The 24,641-nt window shown below is 41.9% G+C and overlaps 1 protein-coding gene across 1 annotated transcript; it reads left to right on the forward strand.

Moving 5' to 3' along the window:
- The first annotated feature begins 1,640 nt into the window (after positions 1-1,640).
- Positions 1,641-23,407, forward strand: PANX2 (pannexin 2). The gene is made up of 3 exons (XM_059817153.1): positions 1,641-1,866; positions 19,711-21,162; positions 23,046-23,407. The coding sequence occupies exons 1-3, from the start codon at positions 1,641-1,643 to the stop codon at positions 23,405-23,407; spliced, it is 2,040 nt and encodes a 679-aa protein (XP_059673136.1).
- The last annotated feature ends 1,234 nt before the right edge of the window (positions 23,408-24,641 follow it).

Consider the following 24,641-nt stretch of genomic DNA (forward strand, 5'->3'; position numbering starts at 1 on the left):
ACTGCTAAATATAAAATCCATGAAGAACTTGAGAAGGAGGAACTGTGACCTGAAGCTTTTGTCGGAATCATAGCTGCTGGCTATGATGCAGCACGTATGTCCTCCTTTAACGCTGTGTGGTCCAGTTTTTGCCCAGAGAGTGATAATATGTCCTCTGTTCCCAGCCCGTTCCAGAGATGCACAGCAAGGTCTGGTCACCTCCGTGAAGATACAGGCCTGAACCCCATTAGGCTGAGGCAGGCTGAAAGCTGTCCTCTGCATTTCTGGCAAGCTCTCTACCCCTCGGGCTGTTTTATCAGCCGTGACTAATCCCACGAGGCCACTGGGCTGCGGGAGGCCTGAGCTCCCCTGTGTGCGCTGCGGGGCGGCCCGGGAGAAGGAGAAGGAGAAGGGAAGGGAGCCCGCGCCTCCTCCTGCCGGGGTCACCCGCCCCCCCGCCTCCAGGTCCCCTTCAGGGCCTCCCCCGCCCGTCTGCGCGCCCCTCAGCGGGCGGCAACTGCCTCCGCGCCGCCACGGCGCATGCGCGCTGCCGGCGCGAGGTGCCTCTTTCAGGGACGCGGCCCCCGCCGCCGCAACGTGTTGCACGCTGCAGCTTCGCGTGTGTTGTACCCGTACCGGCTGCCTGCGGCCGCGCCGCTCCCCGCCGCCCTGCTGCGGCTGCTGCTGCCAGCTCAGCACGCTCCAGCTGTTCGCTTTAAAACCTTAAAGGACCTCTGCGTTCCCGCAGTTCATTCCGGTGCTGCTCTCGCCTCCTCCTCCTCCTCCCCACGGCTGCTGCTGCTGCTGCAAGCCCCTTCTTGAATTGCTCTGCACGTTACTGCTGCTTGGTGCAGGCGAGCATTTCCATGCAAGCACCAGCCACCCGCTGCAATAACATCATTCAACACTTCATTCGCCTCCCGCTCCGAATCCGGAGCGATTTTATTATTTGTGGAGGTGCAGGGACCTTTTTCCGGCAGGAAGGTCCAGTGTAAGTTTTATTCGCGTCTTCCGCTGTTATTTACAAGTCATCGGTTTTGCTCACCATCCCCTTGGAACCGAGGGAACCGAAGTCGCCAGGTAAATGCCCTCTTCCTTGCCTGCAGCACTTTTAAGAGAGGCAGCTCCAATCTGTCTTGTTGCATGGCTGCTTCACCGCTATTGTACAGCATGAATTGCAAAGCGGAGGCAGCGTTTAGTTGCATCGCTGTCACCGGGCAGTTCTTTCCGTTGCCCGCCTCTCGTGACATTTCTCTGCACGGCTCCGGGGAGAGGGAGGCTGCCGTGCACGGCACAGCTGCCGCTGCACCGCTGCGGGGCTGGCGGTTGCCCGGCTGCATCGTTATTCCGGCCCGGTTGCAGCGCTCTCCCCGGGGCCGGCGGGGCTGGCCGGGGGGATGCCCCCGCGGGGCTGTCGGCAGGGGAGCTGCGCGCAGGGCCCGGCGGGAGGCCGGGGGTAGCGGCAGGCCCCGCAGGGGCAGCGTCCCGCCGGCCCAAACATGGTGCCGCTGCGGCAGAGGAGGCCGGCCGCGGCCCCGCCGTTACCACTCTCGGTGTTGTCCCCGCAGGCCGGGCGGGCGCCGCCCGCAGCCAGCCCGCCGCAGCGCGCCGCCCGTCCCCGGGGAGGCCCGGCGGCGTGAGGCCGCCTGCCGCCGCCGCTTATGCAACACATCATCGATAACCACCCCGACATGGCCACCGCGCTGCTGGCGGGCGAGAAGCTGAAGGAGCTCATCCTGCCGGGGCAGCAGGATGACAAGGCGGGTGCGCTGGCGGCTCTGCTCCTCCAGCTGAAGCTGGAGCTGCCCTTCGACCGCGTGGTCACCATCGGCACCGTCCTCATCCCCATCCTCCTCGTCACCCTCGTCTTCACCAAGAACTTCGCCGGTAAGGGCGGTGGGATGCCCTCAGCGGGCGGGGCGGGGCGGGCGAGGCCGTCGGCGCTGGGGGGCAGCCGCCACCCCTGGCCCTCGCGCCTTGGCGGGCGGGGGCAGCGGCCTCGCGGCGGCGGCCGCTCCCTAAAGGCCGCCAGCGCTGAGGCGGCAGCTGCTGCCTCTCGCCTTGGCGGGTGGGGCGGGGACCCCCGCTGCCCTCGCGGTGAGCGGCGCCGGGTCGCTGGCCTGCAGGCAGCAACGGCGTGGGGAGGCGTCCGCTGCCCTGCAGCTAGTGTGGGTGACACGGGGTGCGGTTTTATGCTCCCTGAGGTGGATCCCGGGCAGGGCCTGGGCTGGACTCCGGCTGACTTCAAGCATTTGTCCTGACGTTAATTCAGGCATCTACAACGCGAGTGTTTTAACTGGCCTACTAGGGAGAGGCAGATGCTTTCATGGAGACTGATACAATGTGTGGAGAGACATGCACGCTGTGCTTTGCCATATTGTGATAGTGGAAGTCACTGGTATCTGCTTCTGTTAAGGGCCTACATACAGCCGGTAGCAGTTTAAAAAGCCTGGTCTGACTGCCCGTCACCGCCAGCACGGATTCCTTCCAGTCTAGGATGGTCAAGTTTTGAGGAGCCTTGAAAATTACTGACCCAGTAAACTGTTATGACACCTTTCAGGCCATTAGCACAAGTGTACACATGGTTTTACTTTCTGAAGTATAGGCTTGATGAGTGCAGCTGCCAGTGTGCATGACGGCTTTTAAAGTCCCTGGAAGCTCCATACTAAAGATCCACACGAAATTATTAGCGCTTTAATGTACAGGATTGACCTGGCAGTCCATAGCTTGTAAGGTTAGTGAGGATTGGCTATATTCAATCAGTCTAAACATACCAGAATCAGGTTCTTGCTTTGCACACTGCTTTGGGGTTGACTTCCAACACTTAATAGCCTTAATACTTGTTTTCATTATGAGAGAAAGTTAAATTACCTAGAAGAATAACTGCTTGCAAATGGAGTCTTGAGATTTTTCTTAATTATAGTTAAAACTTTTTCAATCTACCTCAGTTTTTAAACATACAGTTATATAGCTCATGATCTTCAGCCACAGTTAATGATAAGAGCCTCATTTTTTTGGATGGTCATCTGGAGGTATCTTAAAGAGACCATATTTTCAGGGCATGCTGAGCTTGCTAAACATCTGGAAACTGTCTCTTCATAGCGACGGAAAGGCAGGATTCAAGGTCACCTTTGGGGATCCTCTGTAGAATGCAAAAGTTTTGGGGTCCTTTCCTCTAATTGGTTTGTAGAGAAGTAAACTAATAAAAAGGCAATCCTACAGAAGCCCACAAGAGCACATAATTACCTATGTGCTTTCATACTGTTTGAGATGTACAGGTTTGAACCTCAGTAGGCCTGAAGACAACCTTGGGTGCAGGAAAGGTCATGCCACTTCATGTGTTTTCCTTTACATAGTGCGAGTATCCTACTAGAAGCCCTTTGATGACTCACTGCTTGTGCAGACGGCAGTAACTTGCTCCATAGGAACAAGTCCTCTGAGACTGCAGGTTGCGGAGGAAGCCTCAAGTCTGAGAGACTCAGATTTATACAGTGGAGGTCCCTCTGCAAGGCTAAACTGTGGTCCACACTAGTACGTGGAAGAGAGGGGGCCTACTGAATTTGCTTGCATCTGCCTGTATTTCTGCAATTGAGTTTATTTTATGGTGTGGAAGACTATTCTCTAGGCTGAGAGTTGTGTTCCAGATTTGTTTTTCAGCAGTACTAAAAGCAGTATCACCTGTGTCTACTTACGGACTGTGTATGCTGGTTTGACCCAGTAAGATATAGAGCAGTAACCTATTGTGTCCTGCCAGGGCAAAGCTTACAAGGCAACACAGAAAACACCCTTATGTCTTTGGAAAAACATGGATAACACTTTTCTCTCATATGACGCCATGTGTTTGTTCAGATGGTCTGCAGTTAGAAAAATAATATAAGAAAAAGGAAAAAAATGAAGATACAAGAGAATCTAATAGAAACACTGTAAGGGTTTGATGAAACTAAATAGATTCTTTTTTGGGATGGGGTCAAAGAGTTCAGGGTTAGTGGATTCAATTCTGCTTCCACAGAATTCAAGAGCAAAACTTATATTAATTTCAATGTGACCTGAATCAGATGTTACTCTGTTAACCAAACAATATTTACTCAGACTTCTTTACTAAGTCAAGCTTGTCCAGAGACATTGATCCTGGTAATAACAACAGTCCAGCTGGATACATGCTTACTACTGATTCTGCAGTTTGTGTTGTTTCACCCATGCACTGCCACTGATCTTGAAAAAAATCTAGCTTCGTTTGCTTGCTTTGGATACTGCTCCCTGTGTGCAATTTAAGTAATAGGTATGAAAGTGCAAACTTCACTGACAAAATTGAGTAAGGTTCTTGCTGCCCCTTGATTGTGAATGGCTTCGCAAACTTTGCTTTGGGCTCTCGCGTGCTTGTCTGATACTTGTCATTATTCCTCATTATGTTAATGATATCTAGTGTAAGCCATGGAAAGCTACCATCATGCCACTAAAATGAGAACAACCCCCTTTTCTGGGGTCTATACCATCTTATTTAATCAGTGTTGGTAAAGCTTTTGGAACAGCGGTGTGTGCATTCGAGACATGTAAGTGTAGTTATCAAAAAGCAGTGGTTTCTCACAAAACTTTTTGCTGAGGATTGGAAGAATCTGCATGAGAAGTGCGTAGAGGAGATAAGAGCCTCTTACCTCTCTGATCTACCTTTGAGTTTGTGTGTGTGGGATCAAGCATAGCGTAAAGCGTAGTCAAGACCAACTGTACAGTCTGTGCAACAAGCATAGCAAAAGCTGCTTGGCCAAGCAGCATGGGCGTCCTGCCCTGGGGGTGTGCAGAAGGCACCCTGTCGTCGTCGCAGGAAGCCGGGGCAGCACTAAGCCTTCTGGGGCCAGAGGCTGTGGTGAAGCATGTATGAAAGCAGAGTTCAGCCCCACAATACAGAACAAAGGAAAAGTGTGTTATTTGTTTAAAAGATGATAATTAACAACCATAAAAATCATGACGTCTGTAGTGTAATATATTGTATACTGTAGTTTGCCTGTGGGTGAACATAAAGTTATTTAGTTATTTAGTTAATTATGTTGTTTTAGTGCCATGGGCAAAGTCGTCTTTTAGGTTAATGCATTTGCTGTTCATGTAAGTGGTTTATTTGTCCTCGTATTGGAGTGTTCTGATCTTTACATCACTTTTGAGAAATTAAATCACAGATTTCTGGTTTAGTAGCATAAAAGGCAAGGCCTAATTGTTTAGCAGATGCTATGCTGATTTTTCTGAATAAATCACAATCCAGCTGAACTTAATGTGTTACAAAAGGCTTTAAATTAGGTATAGGGCTTTTCTCCTATTATGTGTATCATAGAATCATAGAATGGTTTGGGTTGGAAGGGACCTTTGAAGATCAACTAGTCCAACCCCCCTGCTGTGGGCAGGGACACCTTCCACTAGACCAGGTTGCTCAAAGCCCTGTCCAACCTGGCCTTGAACACTTCCAGCGTTGTGGCATCCACAGCTTCTCTGGGCAACCTGTTCCAGTGTCTCACCACCCTCATCAATAAAGAATTTCTTCCTTATGTCCAATCTAAATCTACCTTCTTTCTGTTGAAAACCATTGCCCCTTGTCCTGTCCCTACAGGCCCTGGTAAAAAGTCTGTCCTCATCTTTCTTATAAGCCCCCTTTATATATTGAAAGGCTGCAGTAAGGTCTCCCTGGAACCTTTTCTTCTCCAGGCTGAACAACCCCAACTCTCTCAGCCTTTCTTCATAGGAGAGGTGTTCCAGCCCTCTGATCATTTTCATGGCCCTGCTGTGGGCCCATTCTAACAGGTCCATGTCGGTCTTGTACTGGGAACCCCAGAGCTGGATGCAGTACTCCAGGTGGGGTCTCACGAGAGCAGAATAAAGGGGGAGAATCACCTCCCTCAACCTGTTGGCCATGCTTCTTGTTATGCAGCCCCAGATGCTTACAGTATCCTTACACTCTGACTCAATGTAAAAAAAAATGAGCTGTCATCCTTGGTTCACTTTTGCCCTGTAAACTTCACTACTAGATGGCAGTGCATTTTGGGTGAAATTGAGCTCTCTGCAGAGGGAAGGCGTAGGGCATACACATCACTAGGGTGTGCTTCTGAGAGTTAAATTCAGGCTGCGAAGGAATCAGTAAGAGTTTGACTATTGATTTCAGTGGGGACAGGACTTCACTCTGATGGCTGAAGTAAGATACAATTCTTGCACTGGCCCCTCTGCAAAAAAATGCATACAGCCTTTCTTTGCACTTCCCAAACTTTTTCATAAGAGAAAACAAAGTCACTCAGCTAACCTCTTACATTATCATTTCTGAGTCTCCCAATTCTGCTTTAATGTTTTTCAAGAAAACCAGTGTGATTCCAGAAAGGACACCGCTAGAAAGTTAATTAAAATAAATCCATGTGCCGTATTTATACTGAGCATAAGATCACCATAAAGTCATTTAGGAGCAATAGTCAGCTACCCCACACAAAGAAAGCTCATACAAGTACCCACAAGAAAAGAATTAATATTGTTTCCCTTTCTAAAACTCACCCATGGACAGACTTCACATAAAACCAGGACATCCTCTATTTAGGGGCCAGTGTATGTTGACCTTGAAGATAATAAGGAAGGGTCTGGAGGCGTGTTTCTCTTACCCAGTGGATGGATCTGTATTTAAATGGAATTGGTTTTCTGGAGTCACAGGGCTCTCAGCCCTGGTGAAGGTGCCTACAGAAGGCAGCATAGGCTGAAGGAAACCTCTCCCATAGCAATGTTTTGTTGAGAGTAGCAGTGTGCGCAGTTGGTAGTCCCAAGGGAACTTACTTCAGTTTGATCTGTTTTCATTTAGAAATTACCTTAAAGATAGAAATTAATTTTTTTATTTAAATATGAATACCGATGTGTTTGAATTTCTGTCAAAACAGTGACATGACCCCCATTATACCCTATATATTCTTAGGCATCTGCTGGGTCACTCATGCAAACGTATATGCAGTGCTTTGCAAAGGTCCATGCTTCTATTTGACTCGTTAGTCAAATTTCTCATATCTGAAGGTCCAGAAGCCTGACTTTCATTCCCTAGCAGCTTGAACAGTTAGTTATTCCTGTGCAAACTAGAGGTAAAATACAACCAGTATGAACAGAGAGTTCAGACTTGGTAGTACTGCGCTGTCCCAGTGCAGGAATGGGTGACTATACCAGGTACTGGCTGGTAGAGAGGCAAATTGTAAGCCTGTAAGTATAGGTTGTCACTTTTGTCCTTCCATTGTTAATGTGTTGGAGCCTGCTGGATTGTTCCCTTTCCCACAATAAAGGGCTTGAGGTTCTTGTTATTTATTTATTTATTTACCTAATTATTTTTAAAGAAAGTATTTAAAGTGTTCTCCTGTCAAAGCAGACTAGCATTACATTAATATTTAGTGAAAAAAATGGTAAAACAGCAAACTTTTAATTAAAAGTTAGTAAGTAAGGCTGTAAGATAGGTAGTTCTAGTCCAGCTACAGCCTGTGTCAATGTTTAGCAGTTGTTTTTAGTGGCGATGTTTCAGTATCTCCTATCAAGGCATGGTCAGTCTGGGGAGCTATGGATCTAGATGAAAAGGGATTGGTCCTTTAATACACCGCCTTTCCATTTTCACTTGTTTCTAAAATGCACAGACTGCAGAGTAGTAGTAGACTGCAACATTCATTATCAGTTTGAAGTGGGTCTGTTTGGTGTTCTATGTGTTTTTCATCCTTTCCTCTACCCTCCCTGTTTTTACCATGGAACTCGTACACACAAGCCACAAGTAGGATGCTGTCGGGTGCTTAATACTGGTCTTCACCAGCACGTGCTGTATTCTGTCCTCCGTGAACAGCAGCGATGCTACTGGCAGCGAGTGGCAGCCTTTTGTAGTGAAACATCTCATGGCATTTGCTGAACTTCCAAGACACTGTTCTACAGCCCAGTAGACTGAGAGATACTTGGCTATCATGATGTGTTGCTTAGTTTGTTTGTATTGTTTAATGTTTTTATTAAGTGGTTTCAATATTCCGGTTCAGTGTTGCGCTGTGTTCAGAAGCAACGCTATCAGTAATGTCTTTGGGAGGTTCTCTGTGTAAGGGACCAGAGAGCAGTAGGTCCCAAAGGAGAATACGTTGCTGTTTCTGTTATGTGTTATCATCACAATATTGAAATATTTTGGTTTCCAAACTTTCAAAAGACTTAGAACTGATGTGGTCAATTACAGGGATTGCTAAGTCACATCCCTCTTGTGTAGTGCCTCGTGCTTTATATTCACAGTGAATTACTCTTTCTGTATTGCAGTCATGTTTGCTTTTCCCTCAGAAGCTGTTAAATACCAATACTTTATTAAAATAAAGCAAAACAGTCATTCAGCTGATTTTTATACTTTAGTCAAAAGCCAAGCTTTGGCATTGATTTTCTTGCTGGGTTTGTAAAACAGTGCCTACAAAATACCAAAAAGTTGCTCATAAATACTGTATTTCTATGTCTCTTAGCAGTTACGTAGTTCAGCCCTCTACCACCCTTCTGCTAGAAAATTCTCATGAGGAAGTAATGGAAGGAGACAGTAAGTTAAATGACTGAAGGGTCAGTTCAAGTTTTTATGTTTTATTTTCTGATTTGTAATCATTTTGTGTAAGCAATGCTTACTTCACTGTGTAGTACAGTATATGCGTGAGTTCAATGTCTTTTTCTGCATTTCACCCTACAGTATGTTTGAAATAGTATATGTTGAAGATTTCTCTATTACAAGATGGAGTTTTATTTGTATTTCTGGTCAACTTTTCTAATTTGTATTTCTGTTTCAAGTTGTGGGCAGCATATTTACACATGCTTACTTACGTGACTTATCTGTTAGATGGATTTTCAGCTGCTTTTCCATTTTTTCTCTTTAACTGCACTTAAAGCCACAATACAGTAAGAAAGTGAAGATGACATTTTTCCAAGTGATTGTTGTTAGTGCTAAGAGTACAGGGCCAGAGTGTTTTATGTACATGACGACACTAGTGCAGAAATTGGTTCTGAGGTGGTATTAGCCATGATAAGAGCATTTAAGGAGTGTCTCAGTACTGCTTGTGTTTCAGTGCTTTCTTATCATGTATTTTTAAAAAGAACTGAAATAGTACAAGCAACCACAGGCTGGCTGCAGTTCAGCCACTGGCTGTTTGCGCTGCTGATAGAATTTTTCCCAAAGGGTAAGAGCAATTCACACACACACACAAACACGAGGTGTGCACAAGATGTGTGAGCTGGCTTTCCATGAGTTTTGGTCATTTAAAGATTTGCAGTTACACAGTTGAATGTTAAATAGAAAGGTAATCTTGAGGAAATGCATGAGCCTCATGTGTAATCATTCCACTGCAGTTCCTAGCAGTTACAGATATTTTTCTTTCATCATTTTCATTTCTCAGACTTCATTGACACATATACATCATCTTTTTTTCACATGAAATTTCATGACCCTGTTTGCACTATTAAACCCTTCATCTTCCCAAGTGTCCAGTATATGAAGAGGTCCAAACATGGATGAGATTTAGCTTAGTACATGCTTTCAGATAACTTCAGCAATTTGAACAGATGGTCAAAAATATTTTTGTTTAAGAGCTACTTAATTCATTCATCTTAGTCAAGAGGAAACCTTGTGAATAAATAAGTGCAAGGTCAAGACTGTTTTTCAAAGCTACTCTGAAGTATTTTGAAGCTTTTTTCTCCCTAAACTGGACAGAAATTATGCATCCATGATCTAGAAGAAATCTAAGCTTGTACTGTTTCTTAGAACTGCAAAACTCTTCAGGAAGAATCTGCATCATCACTGAGTTCCTTAGTTTTTGTCAGCATTAAAAATTACTGCAGTGGGCACCTTCAGTAGGTATACATGTTTAATTACAGAAGCTGAATAATCTTGCAGTAGGCTGGCATGATTCTTGTAGAGGTTTCCTTTGTTTCCCATGATACAGGATTTATTCTAAGAAAAACACTGAAATCAGTGCATATATTTCCATCATCAAGGATTTTGTCCCAGGCCTGTATTATACTCCTGCATTTGAACTGGGAAGTACAGCAGTTCATTGTAATAGCAATGTTTGGGGATTTGTTTGCTTTTCTTTACTGGCACCATGCCTGTTGTGCAGATTCCGTTACCAGAGTGGTGATGCAGCCAGGTGCTGAGATGCGTGGTGAGTTTTTTGCAGCTTAGAGTTCAGTGACTATTTCTGGAGCATTTTAGTTATATGCTGAAGTAATTATTTCAGCATTTTGAGGTTGAGGTGCCTTGTCTTCTGTGGGATCCATGAGTTGTTCAGGAGCACAGGAGACCTCCACATTGGAAACGGCAGAGCCCCTGGGAGCCGTGGGAGGCTGATTCTCCTGGCTCTGTTGTGATAGATCAGAACAGTTCTGATACTTTACAAAATCCAATTTCTCTGCACATGGAGGAACCAGTTTTCAAAAATGCAGTAGAGCGGCCATCTCTGCCTCCTAAATACTATGTTATTAAAAAAACATTACCTAATGAGCTAACTATTGGCATTTTTCTTCTTTTTCAACATGAAGTTTTCCGGGTGCTGTGTTTATGCCAGGAAGTACTTAATACAAGCCATCTTTTTCATTTCTAGTCATTAAATAACAATAATGTAATAGAACAAACCTGCTGTTTCCTGTTGCTTCCTGTGTTTGTATTTTGCACTTGACCCTTGACTTAAGGAGCCACCCTTGTCTATGAACCATCAGTTTCACTGGGTTTTCGTAATTCATTTCACTTCAGCATTTACATGTTCATGCAGTTTACTTCAGGTGTTGCTCTAGTCCACATTATCCTAGTGTCTGGGTGCTTTGTGTAGTTGCTTTGGGGTTCCATCTCTAGAGGGGAATTTTTGAATTGCCCAAAAATATTTTTTTGATCTTTGCAAAACATTAAAACACTTATTTTCACACATTACTTCTTCTCCTATGCAGAAGATCTGTACATCACCAAAATTCGACTCACCTCCTCATGTAAGCGCTAAATTTAGAAGTAAATATTATTCAGATATCCTTTGTAGGACTGTCTGCACGGCTGAATTTCATTAATATATTTTGATGACTACATTCTTTTAAATTCAGGTCTAACCTTCCCTCAAATCTTAACACAATGCAAAGCAACATTATAATACAAAAACATACCTCTATGTACAAATACAAGCATTGTAATTTCCTTCCAGGTGTTTTCTGTGTTCTCACAGAGCTCTTTTGAGCACAGGAAGAAATGCTCCTAGTCATGTTCAACAGTACAGTCACTATAAATAAGCTCTCTTTCCAATGGCATTACCACCATACTGCATGGCCATCACATGGTGGATGGTAGCTCGTTATTGAGGAAACATTCCTCTGTAGGAGCAGCCTAAGGGGTTCCATTTAGGTGTTTCTGCACCTTCTGCATAACAGTTGCCATTTCTGGAATAACCTCTCCAACAGACTTCAACATACCAACCAAGTAGGAGTAGGTATCTTTCTCTCCTCAACAACCTGGGCAGGCATTACAAGTCTTTAAGCCTCAGATTGCTGGTAAGTGAACTTCAGCATACCAGCTGATTTTAGAAGAGCCAGTGTTTACTACATACAGGGAATATAGTTCTGTAAGTTTATATATACATTAGGAAAATGCATTATTAATTTATTGAGTCTGCAGATCCACAATATATGCAGTTCAAGCAGCAGTCCTGCAAGGAAAAGACCCAGATTGTAAATAGGGGGACACCTGTAACATTGTAGTTACCCCTGTGGGTAACCCATTACCTATCAGCCTTTGACACAGCTTATGTACATCTTGCCCAATACAACTAATCCTTGTAGAGCATAGAGCAGTAAAACTTACTAGCAGCAGTGGTTTCCTGTCTCATTTCTTTAGGGACTTTCTTTTCAAGATTTTTTTCTTAAACAGGACAAGTGGTTTCAGAAAGTGGGCAAAAAAGGCTATACCTTACCTTGTTGATCATGGAGAAATTTGTACCTTAGGAAGACTTCCTGGGCATGGAACCTATATTCAGATTTGGAAAGAATATTCCCAAAGAAAGGTAAAGGTATTGTCTTTTTGTTTTGATAAAAGTAATAATTCTTAAAAATTAGCTTGCTAAGTTAAGGCTTAGTTTGATGAATGTTTTCTTATTCATATGAGTAAATTCAGTGAGTTAAATAGGACTGTATGACTACAGTTGATACACAAAACTAATTTCAGGAATCCATCCTCATGCTGTACTAATTTCTAACCTTTAAATACCCTTTAAATAAAGTAGTTGAAATAAACCAGTTAAATTAAGGGATTTTTTCCTTTGGCTGTGAATTAATTTGGATGTTAGCCAGCATTTGTTAAAATCATATTCAAAGTAGAGAGTTACATATTCCTTGTGGACTGTGTGACCAAGATGGAAAACCTGTATACTGTTTAGATAATATGATACTTCCGTAGACTACATTTTCAACCTCAGTAACATGAATGTTTTTTGTTCTTTTTTTTCCAGAGAGAAGAGGGTCCAGGACATTTCTTCTTTTCCCTTTAAAAAATACTGAAAAAATACTAAATAAATTATTTCTGTTTCTCAAAATAAACAGTTTGCTACCTGCTTTCTTGTGCATTCCTTTGTACTCAAGGTGAATGAGGCATGTATGTCTGATTGCTTATACGTATGTGACATAATATAGGGAAGAGCAGTACGATAAGGACTACCCTTGTCAAATACTGGCATTTATTGCTGAATTCAGGGAGCTTCTCATTTATCTTGGCTGTCAAAAACTTGTGTTCTGGCATCTGATGGGCAGGGAGATTCAGAGATCCTACCTAAACAATGAATTTCTTCTTAGAGTCAAGTAGAGGGGACCTTACAAGGAGTGCTTCAGAGAACTTGACTGGAATGCCTGCTTTTCTTCATAGGCAGGTTGGGCACCAGCAGGAGGATGATTTAGCAGTCCTCTTCAAGAGGGCAGAAAGCCAATTGCTAGGAAGCATTAGGCCCAGGGTGAGTCTGTAGTATACTTAACTCAGTAAGCATACTTATGAATATACTTACCTGATACTTAACTTGGGTCTCCAGAGTCAGTGTCTCCTCCCTATTGGCATTTCTTCTGTGAGCCTCTCTGACAGACTCGGGGCATGAGGGTTTTAGGCATTTGCCCAGGAGCTGGGTGATCCAGCCTGTTCAGCAGCACCTGAGCACCACTTCTGCTGCCTGTACCCAGTGTCATGGTGGTCAGGCTGAATGTTTACTTCTAGATCCTCGAAGAATTTTTTGCACAAGAGGCGTACTTACCTTTGTCTTGGTGTAGCAAGCACAAGAATTTGCATCTTTTTTCATTTTTGAATTATATTTTCTGAAAACTGGGTTCCTGTTTTTCTTTGGCTGCTGTTAGAAAATTGTGCTATTCCATCTACATTACTGAATTATTGCACTAGAATGCTGAAATCATGCAATTCAGTTGGAAGATAAATGAGGTGTGATTTCTTTTTCCTGAGTAAATTCTAAAAGCTGGAGATCACAGGAGACATACACAATTTATTATTAAGGTTTATATTTTGCTTTGGGTGAATATACTTTATTTCACTGGGAATACGGTAGGTGTGAAAGTCATTTGTCCTTTTATGTAGGGGCATATACTGTTTATTACTAATATTTTCCTTTCTTTTTAATATCTACCAAAAGTATTGTAACTGTGTTGTCCATAATCATTTAAATAACTTTTGCACATAATAGTATTTTTAAAGCTTGAAATTGACCCCCCTACAGTATCTGTTCTTCAAAGAGAGATGCACATGCCAAATTTTATGCACTCTGAGTAATCCCATTGGCTTCAAAGGAACTGCCCAATGCATGGAGTAACTTATGTCATTTTGGGACCAGGTCTAATTTTTTACAGTGTTGATTACTAAGAGACTGGCATTGTTATCTTTATTTTGAAGGGGCATGTGAATGTTTGCATCAGATGCAATTCACTCACTTTCCCTGTGTGTTCCTAGTGCAAGTGGCCATTGCATTCATTTATGGAAATGGCCATTTCTCAAAAGTGAAAAAAATTACTCCTGCATGAATCAGCCATTCTTGCTGGACATGACCTAAAGAAAAAAAAGTTCATCTTAAGGACAGTCAAGCATTGGAGCAGATTGCACAAAGGGTTTGTATAGTCTCTGTCTTCGGAGGTTTTCAGGCTGGACAAAGCCCTAATCAAGCTGGTCTGAACTCAGTCTTGACCCTACTTTGAGCGGGACATGGGACTTGGTAACTTCTGAGGTTCCTTCCAGCGTTTCCATGATTCTGCATTGGGCTATAACTTCAGGGAATGGTCTAGAACAGCAGTTACCAGATTTTTCCATTGGTAACTCCATTTCCAGATCTGGGATTCATTTTTTGCAGTGGGAAGTTTCACAGGGGTTCCAACCCCAAACCTCAGCACCTCAGCCCCTTGCTTGAGGAATTTCAGAACTTAGTGTTGTGTCTCCTGTGTGAAATTAGGCAGGAGATTTATTTATCTAACATTTTCTTGCCTAGTGCTTACAGCCTGACAAATGTTGTTTAATTCAGGGCATCTTGAGGAGGACAGTTGAACATATGCTGAAGTATACGAAGGATGGGGAACCATGGAAAGGAGGTGGCTGACATTGCATTGGGAACAGTAGGAGTGGGAGCCTGTGCCTGCAGGAAGCCCACAAGCATTTCTTGGAGCTTTTACTAACGGGCAGCAGACTCAGCAGCTCCTAGCTTCCATACTTTGCCTTCACTCTTCTTTCCATACTGTCTGTTTCGATTCTTTCTAAAAAGTTCTTTGAGCATAGCTCCTTCTTTCATCCCCCTCCCTACCTCAGCTATCTTCTCGCAACCATGTACTCTCTTTCATTCCCCTAAGTATGCCCTTTGTACCACAATACTTCCTGCAAGTCATTTTTCTCTGTTTAAGTAGTACTTACATTGATAGGATGAGATGGTACAGAATGGAGCACGTGAAAAAACTTAGATGTCAAGGGATTTTAATTCTTGAGTGGCATAGCCCAACTAATTATGTTACACAACTGACTAAGTAATTATGCGTTGATCTGCTTTGCATGTCCAAAAAATAGAGTGAGATGTCTCTCATAACTTATCCATGAGACTAGTTTTGTGGACTTCTAGAAGCTACTTATGTGCACAGTGAGCAGGATAAAATGCATTTATGTACAGCTATTGAAAACATCTGATGTAGTGCTCCTCTGATTGTCTAATAGTATTGAAAAAACGGAAGCTAAGCTTCCTAGTATGCATCTTTATACTCAAGTCAGCATAAGATGAAGTATAATATCCTTTATAATATATTAACATCAAGGACTTTTTTTGCAACGTAGTAATTATTTCTGCACAGCATTAGCACAGGGTTACTTAAGTCTCTTAAAAAATATTCAAAAGGAACATTTCCTGGGAATGTAGGTAAGTATTACTGAAGGCAGGATTTGTTCTTATGTATTCCTAGTGATTTTTTTCTGAAAGTGTGCTGAACTTCATATTCTGGCATGCAGTTGACACATTTGTGTAGATGGACCTAAGGGCAGACCTTCAGACTTCGAACTTACTGAGATTTTACTCCGAGCATCAGAACTAAAAATCTTGCAGTAAGCCCCTCACATTTAATACAGAAAAGTTAAGTTTAGTATTCTAGCCACCAATAAAGATGGCAGGTTAGTTATCTTACTTTTTTTTTTTGCCTTTGATATGGTTGCACACGTGTGCAAATCACAGATACATGTCCACCCTGAGCCACCTTTTCATTATTGTTTGGAACTAGCAAAAGATTATTTTGGAGGTTATGACCTTGCTGTCTGGGTTTTTTTTGGTAGGAGTTTCTATCTCCTGGGCTCATAAGAATGTAGCTATCAAGGAGAGTGGAGGGATAGATTGTATTTATGGGCTTAAGCCTAAACAACATTGAGAAGATGACCAATCTGCTCAGCCGTAATAATGTACCCTAAGGTTTTCAAAGATTTTTTTCTTACAGCATCTTACTCTATTGTCTTTTCCTACACAGCTGAGCAGTTATGCCATATGCAATTAAACTGCAGAGCCTTGGGAAAAAGCTGCATTTCATGGTGGCTGAAGTGGTTGTATGAAAAAGAAACTTCCTAAACTGCTGGAGGATTTTCAGGGTGAAATAAGAGTATCGGCAGACACTTTCTATATTTATGAATATAAAGTTAGAAGCAAATACATTTTTTTTATATTGCATGATCCAATGTCAGCGCTATGATTTTAACACTGTTACAGGCTTTTTTTAATGCTACTTACCTATCAGGAGAACATTGTAAAATAAAGTAATACATCTGCTGTGCCTCCTTGAAACTGTGCATTAAGTAGGGCCCTCGCAGCTAGAGTGAGCTGTATGTGTGAGAACAACTTGTTACTCCCCCTTCCTCATCAGATCTGCATGTTGAGGTCCAGCTATATGTTACTGCCATATTTCATAACAAACAAGATTAGTTATTGACATGGTGCTTTTCTTTTTCATTTATTCCTGATTGACAAAGATTGCAGTAGAAGAGAAACAAGTCCATACTCTACTATAATGGGATCAAACACCTTCATGGTGTTAAATGCCTGGTTAAATGCAAGGTAAAATGCTGGCATCGCCTCAGAAGGAGCATTCACAAAAGCTAACTCAAACCTAGTGGCGATCTTGCTTGGCAGCCTCTTGTGAACGAAGAGAGACTGGTTCCTCCAGGCAATAGCTAACTTAGTCTTTTGCTTAGAGTCTTCCTCTCTTCTCCATTGTCTGGACTGTTTTCTAGATGAATGAGCTGGTGCTATGCTTTGTGAGTCCAGTCCTGTGCTGAGAAGATTAAGCTAAATTCCCCCGTGGAGTAACTTTACCAAAATTAGCGGTATTCACTGATGGCTGAGTATGGCTCAAACATATTAGAAGATACCATCTGAATAAAATCGCATTGTAACCCCCTGCCTCCACTTCAATCAGTTGTAAGAAATCCCACTGGCTTCACTGAGGATAGGGTTTCATCTGAAGGGTCTTGGGATTTACATGGCATATAATGAAAGTCATGTCAATTTAACAAATATGCAAAGAAAATACTAGACAAGCATCAATAAAAACCAAAACATTGAATAAGAATGGGACACCATGCTCAGCTATCCCAATAAATTAGGGATCTCTCACAACTTGTCAGGCAATGGGAGCAGCTTAAAAAATGTTTTAACAGAGAAAAAGCAAACAAATTCCTGTAAAATGATGTTTGCTTTCTTTATTGAGCTGGGCAGCGCCATTTTTTAAGTAGTCTCTAATGAAGCTGTTCAGTCCAAACCAGAGTTGTGAAGCTCTTCAGACTTTTTCCACTGAGGCAGTGGCAATGGACAGAGTGCAGAGTTAGTTTGTAAGTGATCTGTCCAACATAAATGTAAATGTTAAGACATTTTGATTTGTGTCCTTCTTTTATTTATAAAATAAATATATGATTGATTGTTTGTTGTGTATGTACAATTTTGGCCGAAGTCACCTTAGCTTTCAGGTCTCGGAGAAGAGAACTGAGGAGGACTGTTGACAGTTTATTTGGCAGTAGCAACTGATACGCGAATCCAAAAGTAATCCTTATGGATGATTTGTATGTATACTTGTTGCTGTCTTCCCAAGTATTCATGGTGCTGATACCTAGGAGAAATGAACCCATTTATGTCACAGGAAGCTAGGTTTCTTTCATATTGGCAGGTTCTACTGAGCTTAGGGACATCCAATTCAAAATATTTCTGCTTATGAGAAATGCACCATGCTTCTTTGCCTTTTTTGTCCCCAGGGGAACATTTTCACAGAGGAATCTATTTTGTCTCCTGGGAAATCATACAGCAAATCTTTGATAGTAGGAGCTGTAATTTTTTATATGCATCGCTGCATGGGTAGGGTTGGGAGGGCATGTAATTACTGAAAACAAGAGAGTCAGTGAGCATTTTTCATGTAACACATGGCTGTAAATACACAAAAATAGTCTAAATGGGAAGCTGTGTAACATTAGAGTGCGTTAAGCTCTCCTCTGAGGTTGAAGTTAGATCATTTTAAAATAGTCTTCAAAAGTGATTTTAAAGAATTTGCATGGCTTTCTCATGTTACATGCTGTCTTGGGTAGCATCATTTATTCTAGCAACTCTGTTTAAATTGGTTGTATTTTTAGAAAAGAATTCTCACTGAATCACCTTTTAAAACAAAATTATTTTTGTGCAATCGTCAGCATGTAGATCTCTGTAGGTCACAGGAGAGGTTTACACCTCAACATTTTACCAAAGAACTAGTAAATGCTTTTGATTTGCTTGCATATGAGAAGTAGTTGGTCAAGTAAGGAGTCCTCTGTTAAGCCAAAAAGATTAGGGGGTTTTGCCTGCCTATTAATTTTTAATATTTTATTTATTGTTGTCAAACAACATCATATTTTATTATTTCTCTTCATGATTTATGTTATTACGAGAACAGTACCACCACGCTTTTCCAGTGAGCTGTTCTCGATCTGAATTGTAGACTGCGTTCAGAACTGGAGCAAGCTTGGTGTTCTTGGGCGATTCTCAATTCAAGAGAACATGCCTTCTTCCTATGGGTTTTTAGGAAATTTTTTAAAGGAAGTATTTTAGGAAGTTTTTTAAAGGTATACCAGAACACTGTAAAATATATTACCTTTGTTCTATCTGCCAAAACATGAAAGTATGGTCTTCCTCTTTGAAGAGGATGTTTTGATAATGGTCATTGTTCTTTGAGCAATTAATACTATTCTAGCTTTTACAAGTTTTTCTATCTTACTTTAATGTATTGCTAGAAAAATGTAATTGTATAAGAACATAACTTATCTACTGGGTCAAGACAGAAGTCCTTTTAGCCCAATGTCCTGTCTCTGATGATGGCAAAAAGCAAATGCTTAGACAAGCGCATGGTGTTACTCCCTTTGATAAACCATTCAACCCACCAGCAGCCTATTGCTTAACCATGTCCTGAGAGGAAAATTGCATCACTATCTGTGTATTTAATAATCCTTGCTATACTTTTTCTTCCATTGCTTTGTCTGATGGCTTTCTTGATCTACAGTATTTGTTTCTTCCATAATACTGTATGACAGCAAGTTCCACCATTTAATTGCACATTTTATAAAAAACAATGTTACAGTTTCAAATGTAGACTTAAATTTTCATAGTGATAAATACAGTTAACACACCAGATTCTGTCCTGGTCAGTCACACTTTAATTCAAGAGTGTTAGCTGGGACGGATACAGTTGACTAAATGCTTGTATGTCTTTACGTTTCAATTTTTTCTACCATATCCAATGAGTAGACTTTGTTAATAAGGATTAAAAACACTGCCTTCAGCTACATCTAACTTTTTTCTATTTAGAAGAATATTTAGCTGGGATGAATCTTAAATTTCACCTAAATTAGCCTTTCAGCATTTCCACACAACATCCTCAGCTACTGTATAGTGGATATCAGGTCTTTTAGCTTTACAGAGTTTAGGTCACAGTTGCTTAGGAGTTTTTCTCAGAGAGGTCATTAAACCAAAATACATATTTCTTGCTGACATTTCTAGCTCAGGTTCATTCTAAAACTTTCAGGTTTTGCTTGGGGGCTTGTGAAGATGTGTGCAGGTTGATCTGTCTAACAGACATGGAGGGCTTAACAGTCATGTAAAGATACAGTAAAATAAAATTGATATAATTTGAAATGTTTATTTTCCAGAGCTCCTTTTGTAGGTTAAATGCACAGCAGTGACTTTTCTCTCTGTTATACAGAGGAGCCAATATACTGTTATACACCACACAACTTCACCCGCGATCAAGCCTTGTATGCCAGAGGATATTGTTGGACAGAATTAAAAGATGCCTTGCCAGGAGTTGATGCCAGCCACTGGCCCTCCTTGTTTGAGCATAAGTTCCTACCTTATGCACTGCTGGCTTTTGCTGGGATAATGTACATTCCAGCTCTGGGCTGGGAATTTCTGGCCTCCACCCGACTGACTTCAGAGCTTAATTTTTTGCTTCAGGAGATCGATAACTGCTACCACCGTGCAGCTGAAGGGCGGGCACCAAAAATAGAGAAACAGATTCAGTCCAAAGGCCCGGGGATTACCGAGAGAGAGAAGAGAGAAATCATTGAGAATGCAGAGAAGGAAAAAAGCCCTGAACAGAACTTGTTTGAGAAATACCTGGAAAGAAGAGGACGAAGTAACTTTTTAGCTAAGCTTTACCTTGCGAGACATTTGTTCATCATCTTTTTAAGCATCATACCAATTACATACTTATCTACCTACTATGCTACACAGAAGCAAAATGAATTTACATGTGCACTAGGAGAGCCTCCAGACAAAACGAGCAGCTCCAAATTGCACATCAGAGTGAACTGTAAGCTGCCATCTGTCCAGCTCCAGCGGATTATTGCTGGTGTAGATATCGTTCTCCTCTGCTTCATGAACTTGATAATCCTCATCAACTTAATTCACCTCTTCATATTTCGCAAGTCCAACTTCATATTTGATAAACTGAACAAAGTTGGAATAAAGACCAAGAAACAGTGGCAAAAGTCCCAGTTTTGTGATATCAATATTTTGGCCATGTTTTGTAATGAAAATCGGGACCACATAAAATCATTGAACCGTCTGGATTTTATTACAAATGAAAGCGATCTGATGTATGATAATGTGGTACGCCAGCTGCTTGCAGCATTGGCCCAGTCCAATCATGATGCCACTCCAACCATGCGTGATTCAGGGATCCAAACAATAGACCCAAGCGTTGATCCAGCAGACATTGATGCTAATGAGCAGCTCATCATTAAGAGACCAAGGAAAAAGATGAAATGGATCCCAACTACCAATCCCCTTCCTCAGCCATTCAAGGAACAGTTAGCCATTATGAAGGTTGAAAACCATAAACCTGAAAAACCGAAGCCTGTGCGGAGAAAAACAGCAACAGACAGCCTTATAGCTCCTTTGTTAGAGTCCGCCGCAAAAACCTCACAGCAATCGTCCACTCATAAAACTGAGCCAAATGCCATCCCAAGCACAAGCAGTGAAAAAAAACACACACGACACTTTTCCTTGGATGTTCATCCATACATACTTAGTAGCAAAAAACCCAAGCCAGAGATTCAAGCCATCCCCTCGATGTCTACGTCAAAAAGCCAAGAGGGTGGATTTTTAAACCAGGAAGAGAATGTCGTAGTACACGTTACCTCCTCTCTCAAAGGTACAGTATGCCATAATGCCCATACCACCTCCACAGACCATAATTTGCTTAGCAATCTTCAGAAACTCAAAGCTTATCTGAACTGTTTGACCTACCTTGCTGGATTTTGTGATAGCTAATAATCTTAGGACTTGCAGGCCTCAGAAATAGGGGTTCTCTCTCCTTGTCATTTATATGGAGGATAAGCATTATCACAGATAGAGCGGTATGAAACAGCCTGCAGGCTGTTGTTGCAGGTAATTTTTCAAATGTAAGCAGATTTGCACAATTATGAATGTGGTCTTGCCAAGAAAATGAGGAGGGTTTGGCCTCCATGATACCCTTTGTGCTCTACCAGCACTTGGCACTTTTCAAACCTGCCTTATTTTCATGTCATATGGAAACTGGCATGGTAGATGACCAGTACTCTGACCAGTAATAGCCACTTCTTAGGAGTGTGTGAGAAACTGTGCTAATGGCAGTTAAAGTTCCCTGTAGAAAAAATTCTCTTTAACTACCAATTCTTAGGGGTTGGCATGTGTTTGTCACCTAGGAAATCACAACTCAGATCATTGATACTGTTATTCACCCAAGAGACGTTTTAAATTGCCCTTTGTCTCATGTGGACCAGAGGATGGATGGTCTGAAGTGTAGGTGCTGGTCGGGGATTCAGGAATTCTGCCATTCCCTTCCCGTGTGGCCTCACAGGAGATGCTTTTTCTGTGCCTCAGTTCCCAGTGTGTGTCTTGGAAATCCTGTCCCTTTCTTACCTCAAAGGAGTGTTTCAAATATATTAACAATTGTTAGGTGCTAGAGTGATGGGGAAAGCCACGTGAGCACTAAGAAAGGTGATAAATCAGTAGATAAACTGATAGACAGATAGGTATCTTCTTGTTTATTTTTGTAATCTACTGATATAAGAAAGAAGCACTATGCAGTTGAAGTTACAGAAAGATTTGTACGTACTTAAAGCAATGGCTCTCATCTCATTACAAGCTAAGACCTCCCTCTGGGCTTCGACTGACTGACAGCTACCGTCACCCCACTGCCCAGCAAAGAAGTGATTTGAGGTATAAAAGTTTCTGTCACTTCCAAATCCTTATGCTCCTTAGAGCCCTCCAACTCCCCAATGTGCATGTGAGCTATTCTACAGCATTCCTTATCCAGTCACCTGCTCTGATTTCAACTCCTCAAAACTACTGGGGTTTTCTGGTCTCAATTACTTTCATCTAAATTAGTGCTTGAATATTTTAAGGGCAAAAAATAACTACTGTAGTTTTGGGGCTCTGTTACTCCCCATTCCCATTAAAAATTTTCAGCTTTGCTTTTGAGTTAGACCTACATTGCAGTCCATCAGGTAAGGTAGACTTATAATTTCTGGAAAGAGACATCAGTTAATGTCAAATTGCTGAGTTCTTTCTAAAGACAAGTGGCTTACAGTGTGTAACCACTATTTTTTCCCATTGAAAATATCAGTGCTTTTTGTATTCCATCCTGTGGATTTCAACATTCATAACGTTTGTCAAAACATTAAATCATAACATTTATAAAACACCTGCCAGACTATAGAGGAGAATAAAAGGTACTTTTCAGTTGTTTTTTTGTTCATTTTACGAAAATACCATTCATGTAAGGAAGCATGAGCATGCATAAAAAAGAGCGAGAGTTACAAAACCCATTTGTTGTTTGTCCTATTTCCCTGAGCTTACAACCCTGTTGTCCAACAGTCCTGTTGGATTTCTCAAAGGGTCCCAAGAAAATTCATTTTTGGGTCCATTCTGGCTCCCACTGAAATCAGTGGCAGAACTGCCAGTGACTTTTATTGGTTCAGGACACTGCTCTGTGATGGACTGGACGGCTGAAAGACTACCTGTCTTTTAACTGGCTGTTTTGTTTTCTTCTAGACACCCCTGATCCTGCAAAAGAGATCCTATACTCATCTGAGACATGCAGAACTGTGCCTGCTGCCGGGGCTTTTGTCACATGTAACCACAACCATATAGCCGCAACTGCTGCTGCAACGAGTATGACTTTGAACCAAGTCAAGCCAGAGCCAACATCTGCACTGAACTGCAACCCAGCCCACCCTTTGCTGCACATCAACACACTGTACGAGGATCACGAGGAGGAAGTTTCAAACATAATAGACAATGGTATTCACTCACCAACTGACACCGGGGAAATTCTCTCCATCCCTACCCCAAAGCAGATAAGGTTGGCAACATTTGATGAACCAATGGCAATCGTGAGCTCGGTGGAGTACTGAAGACCCCGGGCTGCACAGCTGCACCCTCCTGGCCAGGCCCATGACCACTGCAGTGCGGACCATGGTCCCCCCAACAATGCACTTCACTGCATGAGCATGGAGAGTTTTCACTCAGACTATAGCTTTCGGTAATAACACCAAACGGTTTTTCAGGATCACATCATGAGCACTGTCAGTCATTTGCAAAATAGAGTAAAGAAAATCTGGTGGAATTAGACCTTTAACACCAAGACAACCATTAGCTCTAGCTCTAAACTATAGCTTCCTTATTTAAATGGGGATTAGCACAATTTATGAACATTAAGAGTGTGATGGCATGCCACAGTAATTTTAGTGAGTGTTTAAATCCTTTGCATTCAGAATCAGTGATTAAAGTTAAAACAACATGGAGGTGAGGTATACTTTTTTAATGGCAGCAGTTAAATAAGAGTTTTTTTCTAAGCAGAGAGGATTTTTTTTCAATTCAGGATTATGAAAAAGTGATATGCAAGCAAAATTTTCATTTGTTTCTTTCTTTCTTTAGCTCACTAATGTTGGGCTTGATGGAGACTTAGCTGAAAGGGCCTTACTACCACCAGCATTTAAGTGCAAAAAGATTGATACACTCAATCTCTTGCATTTATAAATGAAAATACCTGAGGTATGCCCCGCCCTTTAACAAGCTTATATGTTTGATGGAAGATGACGAAAAGAAGAGTTTATTTTTTTAAATATATTTTAACATGGGAAAAATTACTTTAATAACTTTTCAAACCAGGTGTTGCTTTTATCAAAATATGTAGAAGAGCATCATTGTAGCTGTTTATTTTTTCATAGTGTATTTATGAACCAGGTTAGAAACTTTCATGGGTGCTTCACTGATACGAAAAATCTTACGAAGGTCATTACAAAATATCTTACAAAATATGAAACCAGCAAAATTGTTTTCAAGTAACACACAGTTAAAGAATTCTATGAATTTAGGTCTGCAGACTTGGCTAGTCCTTGATTCAGCAAACACTTAAGGCCATGAATGGCACTGAAATGACTGATATGTCTAAAGCTAAGCACACACTGAAATGGCTTTGCTGGATCTGGGCTCTAGTGCAGGCAGACAATAATCCTGCAGTATGTGCTATCACTCCGATTCAATATTTGCCTTCCTTGGCTCAAAGCACATCTTCATGCCCATCTTCCTATAACTACGGTGTGTGTGATTTAATAGAAAACTCTAGTAAAAACATCTATTAAAAGT

This window comes from Gavia stellata, chromosome 4 (assembly GCF_030936135.1).
Source record: "Gavia stellata isolate bGavSte3 chromosome 4, bGavSte3.hap2, whole genome shotgun sequence".
Classification (NCBI taxonomy): domain Eukaryota; kingdom Metazoa; phylum Chordata; class Aves; order Gaviiformes; family Gaviidae; genus Gavia; species Gavia stellata.